Source organism: Salvelinus sp. IW2-2015, linkage group LG31 (genome assembly GCF_002910315.2).
Source record: "Salvelinus sp. IW2-2015 linkage group LG31, ASM291031v2, whole genome shotgun sequence".
Taxonomy (NCBI): Eukaryota; Metazoa; Chordata; class Actinopteri; order Salmoniformes; family Salmonidae; genus Salvelinus; species Salvelinus sp. IW2-2015.
In genome coordinates this window covers 329,923-347,059 of record NC_036870.1, presented here as the reverse complement: position 1 = coordinate 347,059, position 17,137 = coordinate 329,923, and the positions used below count along the sequence as shown (strand labels likewise).

The following is a 17,137-nucleotide window of genomic DNA, read 5'->3' as shown; positions in this document are numbered from 1 at the left end:
TGTGTCTTGGGTAAGCAACTCCAGGTAAAATTTGTCCTTGTGTTTCAGGTTTATTGTCCTGCCTGAAACGTAGGAATTAATCTCGCCGACTGTTTACGGGGAGCAGACTGAACCAAGATTTTCCTCTAGGATTTTGCCTGTGTTAGCTCCATTCAGTAAAATGTTTTATCCTGAAACTCCCAGTCATAACGATTACAAGCATATCCATAACATAAGTGAGCCACCCACCTATGGCTTGAAAAATATGGAGAGTGCGTACTCAGCTAATGTTGTTGTATTTGCACCAAACATAACACTTTGTTTTCTAGGACAAAAATGTATTTGCTTCCTCGCAACTGTAGTGCCTTGTTGCAAACAGGATGCGTGTTTTGTGTAGAATTTTTTATTCTGTAACAGTCTTCCTTCTTTTCCACGTCGGGTCAATTAGGTTAGTATCTGTGGAGTAACTACAGATGTCTGATTCATCCTCAGTTCTTCTCCTATCACAGCCATTAAAATACGCGTAACTTTTTAAAGCACCATTGCCTTCATGGTGAAATCCCTGAGTGGTTTCCTTCCTCTACCAGGCACGGAGTTAGAAGGACACCTGTATCTTTTGTAGTGACTGTGGTGGTATGCTCAAAAGGTTGTATCAAATGTCTGACAGTTTTTTAGTTTTACCCAGTTCTACCAATACCAATTCTTTGTGAAGGCATCTGGAAAACCTCCTGTCTTTGTGGTGATCTGTGTTTTAAAATTCACTGCTCAACTGAGGGGACCTTAACAGATAATTTGCTGTGTTGGGTACAGAGATGAGGTATGTCGTTCAAAAAAGTCATTGTTAAATTACTATTACGCACACAGTATTGCCATGCAAGTCATTTATGTGACTAAAGCAATTTTTTTTTTTTACTCCTGAAACTTATTTAGGCTCTTGCCATAAAAAAGCATTCTACTTTCCTGACATCTATGGGTATGCGTGTGTAGCCAGAGACACAAAAAAAAAAATGTAAACTTAAATCTACAAGACCTGAATGGTTGTCTAGCAATGATCAACATCAAATTTGACAGAGCTTGAAGACTTTTGAAAGGAATAATAGGCAAATGTTGCACAATCCAGGTGTGTAAAGCTCTTCGAGACTTACCCAGAAATTGTTACCAAAGGTGCCCAAAAAATATTTAAAATTAAAAAAACATTTTTAAAAGTATTTACTCTGGGGKGTGAATAGATATGTAAAATACATTTTGTATTTCATTTTCCATACATTTGCTGGAATTTCTAACATGTTTTCACTGTCATTATGTGGTATTGTGTGTAGATGGGTGAGAAACATGTATATATATTTAATCCATTTTGAATTCAGGTTGTAACACAACAAAATGTGGATTAAGTCRAGGGGTATGAATACTTTCTGAAGGCACTGTACACAATTAAATACACACACATTCTAACTCATTCTCGCACGCACGCACGCACAAAAGGCAGTTGCACACATTCTGTTCCTCATGTTCCTCACGATTTGCTTTTTCCAAGGATCTTCAGCGTTGTAATGATGATATCAAGCAGGCTCGCACGGAGGTCGACAGRCAAAAGGTTGCGCTAAATGAGAAGGAGGAGGAGCTTCAAGCCCTGAGGAGGGCTAGCCAAGTACGGGAGTCTGAATTGAGGTCAGAGAATGACAGGCTGAAGGACCAATCACGGCAGGGGAAAGATGAGCTCGAGATGGCACTTGAGAAGGCAAAGCAGGTGAGGTGTCATCAACTTGATACATCTAAACTTTGACTGAGTGTGGGATGGATCATGGATGCGAGGTTGAACTCTTTTACCTCTCTCTCGCGGTCTCTAGTCGTCAGGTGGGTCCTCACCATTGGATCAGGGGAGTCTGGAGCTTCAGGAAGCCAACACAAGGCTGAGAGAAAGACTGACTCGCATGGTAAAATACACTTACCAAAACCGCAGCATGCATGTATAGCTATGGAAAAACACACAGGAGTAACACTCGGCAAACATAAGCTACACCACTAGGCACAAATGCAAGTGTGAGACTTTTATATCTTAGAAAAGGACACATAATTACTACACAGTAATGCATGGATTCATAAACTCTGATCTGTTATTACGTTAAGGTATACCTAAATACACATACTCCTAAATAAATGGGTATTTTTCTGTTCCACAGACGAGGCTTCACTCCAGCGTGCCCCAGAGCTCAGAGGCTGAGCAGGCACTGGAAGATGAGAACCGCTCCCTGAGGTCCCAACTGGAGGAAGCCAGGCGAGGATTCTCCCGTCTGGGCAAGGACAGGGATGAGCTGGGCCAACGGCTGGAGGAGAGAGATCTGGAGAGAGACGCGCTGCGCAAGGGCAAGAGTGACCTGGAGGAGCAGAAGAGACTGTTAGACCGGGCCCTGGAGAAGATTAGCAAGGAGGTGCGGCATCRCGTGTGTGTGCGCGCATCTGCTTTTTTATGTATTTATTTCCTATTGCCCTGGTATGGGTTTTGGTTTGCTTTAAAACTGAATTAACAAAGATCACCCTAATCTTATTTCCCATCCATGCCCTTTCCACCCACCCTTTCTCTACCTGTCAGATGGAGGTGATGCTGGGGGACTCCCGTCAGTCGGTGCAGGCCCTGCAGAGCCAGATGGATGAATACAGAGAGCGCTCCAGGAGAGACCTACAGGATGCCCAGCGGCAGGGCAAAGACCGACTGGCTGAACTGCAGAGGGCCCAGGCCAACTTGAAGACACTGCAGGAAGAGGTGAGGGAGAGAGAGAGCGAGGGGGAGGAGGTGACAGAGAGTAGGGAGAGGGAAAGGACAGACTGGCTGAACTGCAGAGGGCCCAGGCCAACCTGAAGACACTGCAGGAAGAGGTGAGAGGGAGAGAGCGAGCGGGAGGAGGAGATGTAGGGAGAGGGAATGGACAGACTGGCTGAACTGCAGAGGCCCCAGGCCAACCTAAGGACACTTCAGGATGAGGGGAGGGAGAGCAGAGCAAAGGAAAGGACAGGAAGATGGTGTTCAGGTACAAAGAAAGGAGTGAGAACAGTGGAGAGAGAGAGTTTGCAGGTGTATTTTAGAGAGAAAGCAGGAAGGAGAGTAAAAGGATTGAGGGAAGAGAAGGAAGAAAATATAAAGATACGGTATGAAGTGAGTTACAGTTGTTTAGACAAACTTGAGGTGATCCTTATGTGGCTTATCAATATATTGGGAATTTTATGTCCCCTTTCCAAATGTTGAACCACTGACTCCATCCCCGTTCCGTGGTCCAGGTTTCTCGTTTGAAGAAAGACCTGCTGGTGTGTGGGGAGGAGAGGGACAGCGCCCAGCTGGAGAGAGACCTGCTCAGCAGCCGCCTCAAACATCTGGAAAGCGAACTGGACTCTGGGAGGAGCTCTCAGACGGACCGCAACAGGGAACTCAGAGGCCTGGAGGTGAGGGGGTCAAAGGTCATTACCTTTAAATGTCAAAGATTTTGGGGTGAATTATAGGTGTGGAAATACTGTATGTCTGGGAAATGGAGGTTAGAGGTCAAGGGTTCTTCTGAGAGCTTTGGGAATTGTATGTGAAAGACTTCTAGCCTGGGACTATCAGCATGGAGTATATGGTGTTGGGAAGGGGAGGAGAGCTTGAAAAGACATGGTCAAACTAATTTGTTTACAACTTGGGTGGATGCGTGTCAGGACAAAGTGAAGACGATGGAAATTGAATTGGATGAGGAGAAGAGCAGCGTGGAGCTTCTCAATGATCGTGTTGCACGCAGTCGAGAACAGGTACTGTACTTAAATACACACACACACACAAGCAGGTACTGATTTCCATACAAACTAAGTCACTCAGAATGTTTGCTTATTCTCTTTCTTCCATTCTTTCTCAGATTGACCAGCTGCGTGGAGAACTGATGAAGGAGCGCTCAACCGTACATGACCTGGAGATGGACAAGAGTGTCCTAGAGAGACAGGTACAGATTTCWCTTTTCATATCCAACATTTTATGTAACAGAAAATGCCTAATTCTAAGTGTCATCACCCTCAAACATTTTTGCTCAAACACATCTTGATATGCCAACGCGCTCTCCTCAGGTGAAGGAGTTGAGGTCCCGTGTGGCAGACATGGAGACACAGTCCCGTCCCTCCGCTGGAATCACTTTGTTAGAGGGTAAAGTGCAGGAGCTGGAGGAGAGGCTACACAGTGAAGAGAGGTGTGTACAGTAACTGCTCAAGTACTATGGACACTRCATGAAGTACTAACATGCCAAGCACCATAATATTGACTAGCAGTAGTCCTGGCTTTGTGGATACTATAGTTGATCTGAATAGTATGAGTATTGTGTGTAATGATATGTCTCCGTGTTCAGAGAGAAGCTGAGTATCCAGGCCTCCCAGAGGAGAGTAGAGAGAAAGCTGAAGGAAATAATCGTCACTCTGGACCAGGAGAGGAACCAGCACGCTGAGCAACGAGACCAGGTACATGTTAATATATACTGGTGGTCCTCTAGCTCAGTTGGWAGAGCATGGCACTTGCAATGCCAGCATTGTGGGTTCGATTCCCGGGACCACCAGTATGTAAAGTGTTTACACGCATAACTGTAAGTTGCTTTGGAGAAAATAGTCTGATAAATGGCATATATTATTATTTTATACCATGGCATTGTTGAATACTTGTTTCTGATTGGCTTGAAGGGCATTGTAAGTGTGCATTATTTCCCTATAACACATGGTAAAATTCAATGGCTATAGTTTTTACATGTTCTGTGTTTGAGCTGCTTTTGAAAGCAAAAGTCGAATTGAAAACATCATTGTTGAATTCGATTTTCAGCACCTTTACACTGATGACAATTTTGGTGTGATATTAACACAGCAGGAATAGTGTTTTCAATGCAGTACATAGTTTGAATYCTTGGCCAGGTTCTTCAAATGCACATACAGTACCACTCAGAAGTTTGGACACACCTACTCATTCAAGAGTTTTTCTTAATTTTTACTATTTTCTACATTGTAGAATAATAGTGTTAAGACATCAACTATGAAATAACACATATGGAATCATGTAGTAACCAAAAAAAATAAACTTAAAATCAAAATATATTTTATATGGTCCCGTGTGGCTCAGTTGGTAGAGCATGGCGCTTGCAACGCCAGGGTTGTGGGTTCATTCCCCACGGGGGGACCAGGATGAATATGTATGAACTTTCCAATTTGTAAGTCGCTCTGGATAAGAGCGTCTGCTAAATGACTTAAATGTAATGTAAATGTTATATTGTTCAAAGTAGCCACCATTTGCCTTGATGACAGCTTTGCACACTATTGGCATTCTCTCAACCAGCTTCACCTGGAATGCTTTTCCAACAGTCTTGAAGGAGTTCCCACATATGCTGAGCACTTGTTGGCTGCTTTTCCAACTYATCCCAAACCATCTCAATTGGGTTGAAGTCGGGTGATTGTGGAGGCTAGGTCTTATGATGCAGCACTCCATCACTTCTTCTTGGTCAAATAGCCCCTACACAGCCTGGAGGTGTGTTGGGTCATTGTCCTGTTGGGGAAAAAATGATAGTCCCACTAAGCACAAACCAAATGGGATGGTGTATCGCTGCAGAATGCTGTGGTAGCCATGCTGGTTAAGTGTGCTTCGAATTCTAACTCATCAGACCAAAGGACAGATTTCCACCGGTCTAAWGTCCATTGCTCGTGTTTCTTGGCCCTAGCAAGTGTCTTCTTGTTATTGGTGTCCTTCAGTAGTAGTTTCTTTGCAGCAATTCGACCATGACAGTCCTCATGAGAGCCAGTTTCATCATAGCGCTTGGTTTTTGCGACTGCACTTGAAGAAACGTTCAAAGTTTTAGAAATTTTCCATATTGACTGACCTTCATGTCTTAAAGTAATGATGGACTGTTGTTTCTCTTTGCTTATTTGAGCTGTTCTTGGTATTTTATCAAATAGGGGCCATCTTCTGTATACCACCCCTACCTTGTCACAACACAACTGATTGGCTCAAACACACTAAGAAGGAAAGAAATTCCACAAATTAACTTTTAACAAGGCACACCTGTTAATTGAAATTCATTCCAGGAGACTACCTCATGAAGCTGGTTGAGAGAATGCCAAGAATGTGCAAAGCTGTCATCAAGGCAAAGGGTGGCTACTTTGAACAATATAAAATATATTCTGATTTTAATTTATTTATTTTTTTGGTCACTACATGATTCCAAGTGTGTTATTTCATAGTTTTGATGTCTTCATTATTATTCTACAATGTAGAAAATAGTACAAATAAAAACTCTGGACACACCTACACATTGAAAACTTTTGACTGGTACTGTATGTGTTCACACACATGCACTCTTCCTTCTGATACTACTCTCAAACCAAAAAGTGACAAACGTATTGGTGACTTATATTTAACCGTTTAGTCATTTTCTGTACAATGTTGTTGTATCTACTTGGGCATGTTAAGCTGTACTTTATCGTACAGTGGCTTCAGGTGGTMGATGCAGGTSCTCACATTCACCTTCCTTTGGTTTTGGTATTCTTTGTGGTTATTTTTACTATTGACTGGACTGTAACAAAGAGCTATATACTTATCTGGGGCTTACACTTTCCTACTCTTCCTGCTGTATACATCAGATATTTATGACAATCTGCTTCATTGCACAACAGTTTGAGAGGAACCAGCATGCTGAGCAACTAGAACAGGTACATGTTAATGGATATGGTTGCTCCTCTGTAGCTCAGTTGGTAGAGTATGGCGGTTGCAACACCGGGATAGTGGGTTCGATTCCCGGGACCACCATTATGTAACATGTATACACCCATGACTAAGTCGCTTTGGATAAAAGTGTCTGCTAAATTATTTTTATTATTATTATTTCATACCATGGCGTTGTTGAATACTAGTTTTTGCTTGGCTCGAAGGGCATTCTTGAACGTGCATTATTTCCCTATAACACACGGTAGAATTCAATGGCTATAGTTCTTACATGTTCTACTGTATGTTTGAGTTGCTTTTGAAAGCTAGCGCGTCATGGAGCACACCTTCCATGTTCATTATTTTTCAGGGAACGCATAGCACCTCGTTGATTATCCCTTAGTACATTCATGTCTATGTACATACAGTATGTGTACTATAACATGAAATTGAATGTAATGACAGAGAACTAGGTGGTTTTTGGTGGAGATTCCTRTTGTTTCCTCACTCTACAACTACATACCATAAATACTTCAAGTCAAGCAGGCGCACATTTTCTTCAGGACGTTGTCTTTTCTATGCATTTAATAGCGGACTTGCTGTGTCCTGCTGACCTTTTTACCTTTCCTTGGTCCCTTGTGCTGTGTGACAGTATCCTAACCACCTGTCCACCTCTGTCCCCAGCTGTCCCTGCGTGTGAAGGCCCTGAAGCGTCAGCTGGACGAGAGCGAAGGCGAGGTGGAACGACTAGAGGGGGTCCGCAGGAAGGCTCTTAGGGACCTGGAGGAGCAGCAGGAGCTGCAGGAAGCACTGCAGGCCAAAGTCACAGCACTGGAGTCTGAGAAGTGAGTTCCCTGAAATATATACACACAAACAAATTCCTTAGTATCTGCAGGCAAAAGTCACAGCACTGGAGAGTGAGCTAAAGTGAGTTCCCTCCCTGACAGATATCTATCTACAGTACATACAAGCAGTATACACCAAATGTATTCTTTAGTATCCCATACCCTCTATATGGCTGTTCTGTACAGCGTTGCATCTTGTCATACCAGTTATGCCAGATATGATTATGTACACTGCTCAAAAAAATAAAGGGAACACTAAAATAACACATCCTAGATCTGAATGAATGAAATATTCTTATGAAATACTTTTTTCTTTACATAGTTGAATGTGCTGACAACAAAATCACACAAAATTAATCAATGGAAATCAAATTTATCAACCCATGGAGGTCTGGATTTGGAGTCGCACTCAAAATTAAAGTGGAAACCACACTACAGGCTGATCAACTTTGATGTAATGTCCTTAAAACAAGTCAAAATGAGGCTCAGTAGTGTGTGTGTGGCCTCCACGTGCCTGTATGACCTCCCTACAACGCCTGGGCATGCTCCTGATGAGGTGGGCGATGGTTCTCCTGAGGCATCTCCTCCCAGACCTGGACTAAAGCATCCGCCAACTCCTGGACAGTCTGTGGTGCAACGTGGCGTTGGTGGATGGAGCGAGACATGATGTCCCAGATGTGCTCAATTGGATTCAGGTCTGGGGAAGGGCGGGCCAGTCCATAGCATCAATGCCTCTCTTGCAGGAACTGCTGACACATCCAGCCACATAAGTCTAGCATTGTCTTGCATTAGGAGGAACCCAGGGCCAACCGCACCAGCATATGGTCTCACAAGGGGTCTGAGGATCTCATCTCGGTACCTAATGGCGTCAGGCTACCTCTGGCGGCACATGGAGGCTGTGCGGCCCCCAAAGAAATGCCACCCACACCATGACTGACCCACCACCAAACCGGTCATGCTGGAGGATGTTGCAGGCAGCAGAACGTTCTCCACGGCGTCTCCAGACTCTGTCACGTCTGTCACGTGGCTCAGTGTGAACCTGCTTTCATCTGTGAAGAGCACAGGGCGCCAGTGGCGAATTTGCCAATCTTGGTGTTCTCTGGCAAATGCCAAACGTCCTGCACGGTGTTGGGCTGTAAGCAACACCCCACCTGTGGGACGTCGGGCCCTCATACCACCCTCATGGAGTCTGTTTCTGACCGTATTTGAGCAGACACATGCAACATTTGTGGCCTGCTGGAGGTCATTTTGCAGGGCTCTGGCAGTGCCTCCTCCTGCTCCTCCTTGCACAAAGGCGGAGGTAGCGGTCCTGCTGCTGGGTTGTTGCCCTCCTACGGCCTCCTCCACGTCTCCTGATGTACTGGCCTGTCTCCTGGTAGCGCCTCCATGCTCTGGACACTACGCTGACAGACACAGCACCTTCTTGCCCCACAGCTCGCATTGATGTGCCATCCTGGATGAGCTGCACTACTTGAGCCACTTGTGTGGGTTGTTAGACTCCGTCTCATGCTACCACTAGAGTGAAAGCACCGCCAGCATTCAAAAGTGACCAAACATCAGCCAGGAAGCATAGGAACTGAGAAGTGGTCTGTGGTCACCACCTGCAGAAACCACTCCTTTTTTGGGGGTGTCTTGCTAATTGCCTATAATTTCCACCTGTTGTCTATTCCATTTCCACAAACAGCATGTGAAAATTTATTGTCAATCAGTGTGTTGCTTCCTAAGTGGAACAGTTTGATGTCACAGAAGTGTGATTGACTTGGAGTTACATTGTGTTGTTTAAGTGTTCCCTTTATTTTTTTGAGCAGTGTATTATAATCCACACTCCTGTACAGACACCTTCACCAGTGTTGTCAAACCCCTCGGTGCCAGCAGGTGGTGCTTCAATGTCACTCAGCCCACTGCTCAAACTTGCTCAAATTTAGAAATACCTATTTCTTGTTTTAGTCCTCTATTGAAATGCATTAGCAGACATTGGAATGGTTCAGTGAACAACAAAAAAAACACTCAAATTCCAGTACATTCAGTAGGAACTGTGTGTCCCTTTTTTTAGTAACAACTACAGTCAATGAGCTAATGACAACCGTGTCTTGTTTCCTCGCTCAGGCGGAAGGCGTATCAGACGCGTCGACCTGTCCTGGGAGCCTCCAACCTCAGTTCTGAGGACGAGGACGGTTTTTACGACAACAGTATCACATCCATCCTCACTGAGGGACAATTACATACCACCAACTGCTAGGGAGAGAGATTTTTTCATATAGTAAATTAATAGATTGAAATATAGCTGGTTAGAGGGAGGTACTCAGGACTCGACATGAAGTAGCTAACATGCCAAGCACTACGAAATTGATTTGCAGTTATTTTTCTGGTTTTATGAGAACTAGATTGCTGTGTCAGAGGTTGGTTGCCAGTACAATCAACTGTCATCCTGGCACCATTATTTCTTATTTTCTTTTGTCAGTTAAAATATGAAATATGAGATCTTTTGTAGATTGACTAAGCCAAGGGCCAAAAGAACTCTGGTCAAAAGTAGTGCACTGTATAGGGAATAGGGTGCCATTTGGGACACACTCATGAACTTGGAATCACAGGGTTTTGCTGTGCCTCAACTTGACTTTGATGTTTTATAAGAATACTTGCTTGAGTGTTTTACGGCACCTTTACACTGATGACTTGTGGTGGGATATTAAACACAGCAGAAATAGTGTTTCAATGCAGTACATAGTTTAAATTCTAGGCAAGCTTTTTCACATGCTCATGCGTGTTCACACGCACTCTCTCGATACTTTTTATTTGATTYAACTAGGAAAGTCAGTTAAGAACAAAGTCTTATTTACAATGACGGCCTACCAAATGGCAAAAGGCCTCCTGCGGGGTCGGGGGCTGGGATTTAAAAATAAAATAAAAATATAGGACAAAACACACATAAATAGAGACAACACATAGATAGACCAAAGAGATACATGCTACTCTCAAACCAAAAGGTGGTAAACATATTGGTCACTGTTATGACCGTTGAGATATTTTCGGTACAATGTTGTTGTATTTACATGGGCATGTTAAGCTGTACTTTATCGTACAGTGGCTTCAGGTGGTAGATGCAGGTGCTCACATTCACCTTCCTTTGGTTTTGGTATTCTTTGTGGTTATTTTTACTATTGACTGTACTGTAACAAAGAGCTGTATACTTTTCTGGGGCTTACACTTTCCTACTCTTCCTGCTGTATACATCAGATATTTATGACAATCTGCTACATGCACAATGGTTTGAATTGTGGGTGAATCCCACTCTATCTCTATTCTTTCCATTACCTCTCACTTAATAGCCTTTCTCTATCCTGTTTCTTATTTTAAGTATTTATCTTGCTGGTCTGTGCTAATGTTTTCACTCGAATGCCTTAAAATTATTACCGTAATTGTTGTGGTTATTTATTAATACTGATGCTGTAATTGCTACTATTGTCGTTTGTACCGTTTGTATGTTTCCTTCAGATGCAGCTAAAGGTTATTTCAAGAGTAACTTGTCAGTGCTTGAATCTGCTTTCCTACCAACAGAGTAATCATATGATTGGAAGTGCAATAGTACATTTCTTCTCATTATGTCTGCCTTTTTAGTGAATGTACAATGAACTTTTCTCCCTTAAGTACATTTGCTGAGATTTTTACTTTGAATGTGGTAGTTTTCAGATGTCTTTCTGGGGCAACTTTGCCCAGGTTATGAAGTTTCTACTGTTTATTGTAACACTTGATGTGGTAGAAATCTGCTCGAGTTTTACCAGTATTTTGACACTTTGGTATTTCAAATAAATGTTGGACCTTGTGTGGATGTGACCATAAGTTATTTTTCCATAAAGTGTAACTAATTTAATAGAGATGGCTGCACTGCTACGCCAAGATAGCCGCGAGCCAGGCGCATCTYCCGGCTAGCAAACGAAATTACTACAACCGCAATACCTCTTTTGCCAACTGGCCTGGACCCTTTTGTCGACAGGAAGCGCCACCGTTCCACCATGACTGGTCTGCAGACGTAACTCCATCCGCTGTGCCACCAACCGGCCTTTGCCATCGAAGCAGGCGCTTCTACTAGCCCCAGCCTGCTAACTTTAAACGCTGTGTCTCCCGCTTGCTAGGTAGTAACGAATACCCAGCGGCTTCCCTGTTTCATCTATTGCTGTTCACTGGACCCTATGATCACTTGGCTACATAGTTGATGCCTGCTGGACTGTTCATTAATCACGGTACTCTGTTTTGTTTATTCTTTGTTTATCTGTCGGCCCCAGCCTCGAACTCAGGCCCTGTGTGTAGATAACTGACCCTCTCTGCCCATTCATCGCCATTTTACCTGTTGTTGTCTTAGCTGATTAGCTGTTGTCTTACCCGTTGTCTTAGCTAGCTCTCCCAATCAACACCTGTGATTGCTTTATGCCTCGCTTTAAGTCTCTCAAATGTYAATATGTCTTGTATATTGTTGTTAAGGATAGTTATCATTGTTTTAGTTTACTGCGGAGCCCCTAGTCCCACTSWACATGCCTCAGATACCTCCTTTGTCCCACCTCCCACACATGCGGTGATCTGACCCAGCATAACTAGTACATCCAGAGATGCAACCTCTATTGTCACAAAATGCMTGGGTTTACCTCCACTGTACCCGCACCCCACCATACCCCTTTCTGTACATTATGCCCTGAATCTATTCTACCATGCCCAGAAACCTGCTCCTTTTATTCTCTGTCCCCAACGTCATGCCAACAGTAAAGCATCCTGAGACCATTCATGTGTGGGGTTGCTTCTCAGCCAAGGGAGTGGGCTCACTCACAATTTTGCCTAAGAACACAGCCATGAATAAAGAATGGTCCCAACACATCCCCCGAGAGCAACTTCTCCCAACCATCCAGGAATAGTTTGGTGACGAACAATGCCTTTTCCAGCATGATGGAGCACCTTGCCATAAGTCAAAAGTGATAACTAAGTGGCTCTGAAACAAAACATTGATATTTTGGGTCCATGGCCAGGAAACTCTCCAGACCTTAATCCCATTGAGAACTTGTGGTCAATCCTCAAGAGCCGGGTGGACAAACAAAACTCCACAAACTCCAAGCATTGATTATGCAAGAATGGGCTGCCATCAGTCAGGATGTGGCCCAGAAGTTAATTGACAGCATGCCAGGGCGGATTGCAGAGGTCTTGAAATAGAAGGGTCAACACAGCAAATATTGACTCTTTGCATCAACTTCATGTAATTGTCAATAAAAGCCTTTGACACTTATGAAATGCTTATAATTATGCTTCAGTATTCAATAGTAACATCTGACAAATATCTAAAGACACTGAAGCAGCAAACTTTGGAAATTAATATTTGTGTCATTCTCAAAACTTTTGGCCACGACTGTACGCTTGTTTATTCCATGTGTAACTCTGTGTGTCGCAGTTGTAAATGAGAACTTGTTCTCAACTAGCATACCTGGTTAAATAAAGGTGAAATAAATACAATTTAAAAAATGAATCAGAGTTTCTACGCTRTCCATGACCATGAAAAACTGTCACCAGTTTCCCTTTAAGTGATAACGCCTGAGAAGCCGGTGTTTGGAGGATATTGGCACAGATGTTAGGCCCGAGACGAAAAGTGTGTTTGTAAATTCAATCTAGAGTGCACTTCGAGTGCGCTCTGGGCATTCACTTCACTCTAATCATATATTAGTACTGGTATTAATTAATTTTGTTATTTTCATGTCTTAAATACTAGTTATGTGTTTAGGCTGCAATTCTTAATGTTGTGGTGAATGCTGGCACATTCAGGTGTAAGATGATATTCCATGTTTCATTTTCTGCACACAGTATGCCTCTGGCATGGCTGCCAATATTTCATCATGGGAGCACATGGTGGTTAGGCTCCGTATACATCACCTAGGTGGATGTTGTGTTATTCATGCATTGGCTGACTATGTTCTGTAYMWWSTGCACATAGTGTTATGGCATGGTTGCTATTATTGCAAGAGCACACAGTGAGGCTGTGGGTACTTAGAGGGCAACACTAGCTATTCCTTCCATAGCATATGCTGGAGCATTGCAGTACGACAGCACATCATTTTAGGAGAGTGGAAAGCAAGTTTATGTGCGTTTATCATGCATGCTTGTACAGTGCGTGTGCAGGCATCTTATATCCTGATGCAGCTCACTGAGCTTGACTCAAATCTACCAACTTGTGCTGGTCCAAACGTGTGGGCGCTACATGAAATGTTCAGCAGTCAAGTTGCGTGATATCTTGTGCTACTCTCGAATGGCGTCTGTCGTCGGCTAAACATTTACTGGGTCTTTTTATGACGAGCATATTTTAGTTGTCACCCTGGACCTTAGTGGGGAAGCTGACGCATATAGCTGTTCGATGACTAATCAAGGCTTACTATAGTTTCAGCGTGTTGGATGGGCTGTTGATACTAGCATTACCTACACCCGCTTGCTAAACACCCACATGGCAATCAGTGTTGGCGATCAAGCGTTCATTGCCTCTTATGGAAAGATCTGTTAGAGCTTATTCAGACACTCTTATATGCAAGCTTATCTAGTAATCTATGGGGTCTATTTTATTTCATTATCAGGTTATAATTTATTCTTCTCATGGCTTGCCAGGATATAATAATAAACATTAGCCTTTAGCTCAAGTAGACTATTTGTAAGTCTAGGTTTGGATTCAGGTCACTCACTGTGCATGCTGAAGATGCATCTGCTACTGTTGAGCAATTTCAGTTTGTTAGTAATAATGTATGTTTTATGCTATGTGATGGTATATCATGGCTGAGCTGTGCCGCTGTACAGAGAGACCGTATGGTCTTCTCTCTGTACTATGCCGGCTGTTATAGAACCACGTGCCTTTTCTATTCCAATTTCAGTCAGGCAAATGATGCCTTATCAGGCTCAAATAGCAGGGATTCAGTTCATATTGGGCGTCAGGACCCTTCAGCGTGCAGTCTGCTCAAGAATCCATCTGCCTGCCTACTCTTCATGGCCTACGGAGAAGGAACGAACATGCATTTCAGAGTATCTCTCCTCTCTCTCGGTAGCACAAGTTTGAGCATGTTTAAGGCAACGGTGTTGAGTTTACATTACTCTTTTCCAGAGGTCCATATGATGGCTTTAGGCGTTCTTCAGTCTGAATACACTAAATGTTCCTTCCCTTTTTTTATTTTGCATGATCTCTTAAATTCTGTTTGCATTATGGCCTCCCACATGTGGAACATTGTCATCATCACCAGAATGAACACTGCTTTGTCCTCATGTTATGCTGCCTGCATGCTGAGCACGGACAGCACTCGACGAACCTCTGTCCAACATTTGATGCTGGTCACCAATGACAAGATACTGGATCACGGCTCTGGTTCCTTCGTCAGCGCTGACGGCTAGCTCTGAGCTATTGGCGCCCAATTCTGCATCTGCTACTGCTCCTCAATTGATCCTGGCTTCACTCTGATCCTCTGCTGTTACAATTTATTCTGAGGATTGCGAAACCTACCGGAGTTCTTGCGGTATTGCTATATGATCATGATTCTGTCAGCCAGTGGACCATTAGCTACTTTGCATAGGTAGAATATCCTCATACACCAAGATGGCGGCTTTTTCCACCTCATGGGCTTCAAAATTGCAATCTTCGGGCAAAGACAAGAGGTTACCCATCCCCCTCACTCTATCCAACAACAACAAAAAAATCATGTTGAGGGAAGGGCGTTTTGGCTCGTACAATTATTTTAATTAGAAGCAGCTGCTTATGGCTTTCTCCTGGTATTTTACGGTTGGGGAATACAATTCATATTAATTTCTTTAATAATTGCATGATCTCACGATTTTTGTATTGATTTATGGCCACTCGCATGTTCATTGTTGGTAAAGCATTCCCAAACTAATAGGAAGGGTAAAGGTAGGCCAGGTATCATTGCTCAAACTAGCGCTGCTTTCTGTCCTGTCTTCCATGTTACGCTACCTGCAATGGCGACCGCTGTTCACGTCAGGCGATCCATTTAATCATCACTAATGACGAGATACTGGTTTTCGCCACAGCTCCGTCTCTTAATGCTGCGGGGTATCTCCTGAGCTATACCCAGCCATTCATTTCGCATCGGCGCTGCTTTGACAGCTTCTCTATCTGTCCCTGCATCCACACTAGGGTGGCTGGGTCTACACTGCTACGTGGCATATGGTCACGTGCCAAGATGAACATTCTACCTAGAATTCATTTGCATGATACGATTACTGTAGGTGGTCATTCGATAATATTTAAACGGTGCTTCTGCGGTAGACTTGCATTATTTACAAACAGGTACAAGGAAATTATTAAAGAATGGAAGTRTCGACTGACAGTGACTCAATGTAGTCGGAGGTGCAATCCGCCCACACTTGTCGCTGCTAAACTCCAACGTATGTTGTTGAGTGTAGTCAGCTAAAATGTTAACAAGTGATAAAATGCTTAAACGCACAGACATGCAAGAATGGAAAGTTCAACACAGACTCAAAGAAACTCATGCAARCGCATAGACAGACTAAATTCACATACTGGTACACACACATTCTTGGACACCGTGACATGTTTTGCTTGCACAGTCCTGTTTACACTGCACATCTCTCACGACAGAGGGCTATTATATAAAGATGCTTCATTAATCACGTATGTGACAGAACCACATTCTGCACCATGGCGGTACCACTGCCACCATGTAGCGATGGAACACCTTTTGATTTGATCACGTTTTAACTCTTCCTTTACCAGGTATAACAACTGAAAACAGCCTAACGAGCCAATTTACAGCTTGTTTCAAGGGATGTTTTAAGAGACACAGACGCTCTCAAACAAAGGCACCTACGCACTCCTTCACGTCAATAAAGTCCGAAACCAAGTATGAAAGCTCCTCTTGAATTATTAATACATAGGACACTTAGAAACACCATGGACTCAAATAATTTGACAGGTGCCTTTAGTCCCTCTGACACTCAACTCCGCTGACAACGTGACAGTAAAATAAAAAAGAAAAGCCTTGCCTTTACAGTGGCCTTCCAACCCTGACCTTTATCTTTACCAGGCCTATCTGAATATGGCCGGTCTATAACCACTAATAGTTAAGGATAGGACCCTTTTTTCAATTTTGAAAAAAAGAACCATTGTATTTCTGTTCAAAATGTATCAAGTCTTCCCAAATGTGCCTAATTAGTCAATATATACATTTTCAAGTACATATATGTGCACTCCCCTCAAACAATAGCNTCTGTTCAAAATGTATCAAGTCTTCCCAAATGTGCCTAATTAGTCAATATATACATTTTCAAGTACATATATGTGCACTCCCCTCAAACAATAGCRTGGTATGTTTTCACTGTAATAGCTACTGTAAATTGGACAGTKCAGTTAGAAATGTAAGCTTTCTGCCCAAATAAGATGTATATGTCCTGGGAAATGTTGTTGTTACTTCATGCTAATCACGTAAGTGCACGTTAGCTCAACCGTCCTGAGGGTGGGACACCGATCCTTAAGAGGCTGGCTATTTCTTCTCCCATCTRCTGTGTTCACCAGTGCACCGTCATTCTTCTCCCTGTAGGGGGAGCTAGTCCTGTCTGGGTTGTAGGTGGGAGCTGCATAGTCTGGTGG

At 43.3% G+C, this 17,137-nt stretch overlaps 1 protein-coding gene across 1 annotated transcript in view; it reads left to right on the top strand.

Annotated features, from left to right (window-relative positions):
* The window catches only part of cgnb (cingulin b), a 54,427-nt gene extending 43,098 nt beyond the window's left edge, over positions 1–11,329 (top strand). Inside the window, exons 10-20 of the mRNA XM_023976189.2 lie at positions 1,514–1,726; positions 1,827–1,913; positions 2,160–2,408; positions 2,570–2,740; positions 3,253–3,414; positions 3,664–3,753; positions 3,858–3,941; positions 4,063–4,181; positions 4,338–4,446; positions 7,349–7,509; positions 9,616–11,329. Coding sequence (XP_023831957.1) covers positions 1,514–1,726; positions 1,827–1,913; positions 2,160–2,408; positions 2,570–2,740; positions 3,253–3,414; positions 3,664–3,753; positions 3,858–3,941; positions 4,063–4,181; positions 4,338–4,446; positions 7,349–7,509; positions 9,616–9,748 — 1,578 coding nt within the window. The 3' untranslated portion in view covers positions 9,749–11,329. The remainder of the gene's footprint in view (positions 1–1,513; positions 1,727–1,826; positions 1,914–2,159; positions 2,409–2,569; positions 2,741–3,252; positions 3,415–3,663; positions 3,754–3,857; positions 3,942–4,062; positions 4,182–4,337; positions 4,447–7,348; positions 7,510–9,615) is intronic.
* The last annotated feature ends 5,808 nt before the right edge of the window (positions 11,330–17,137 follow it).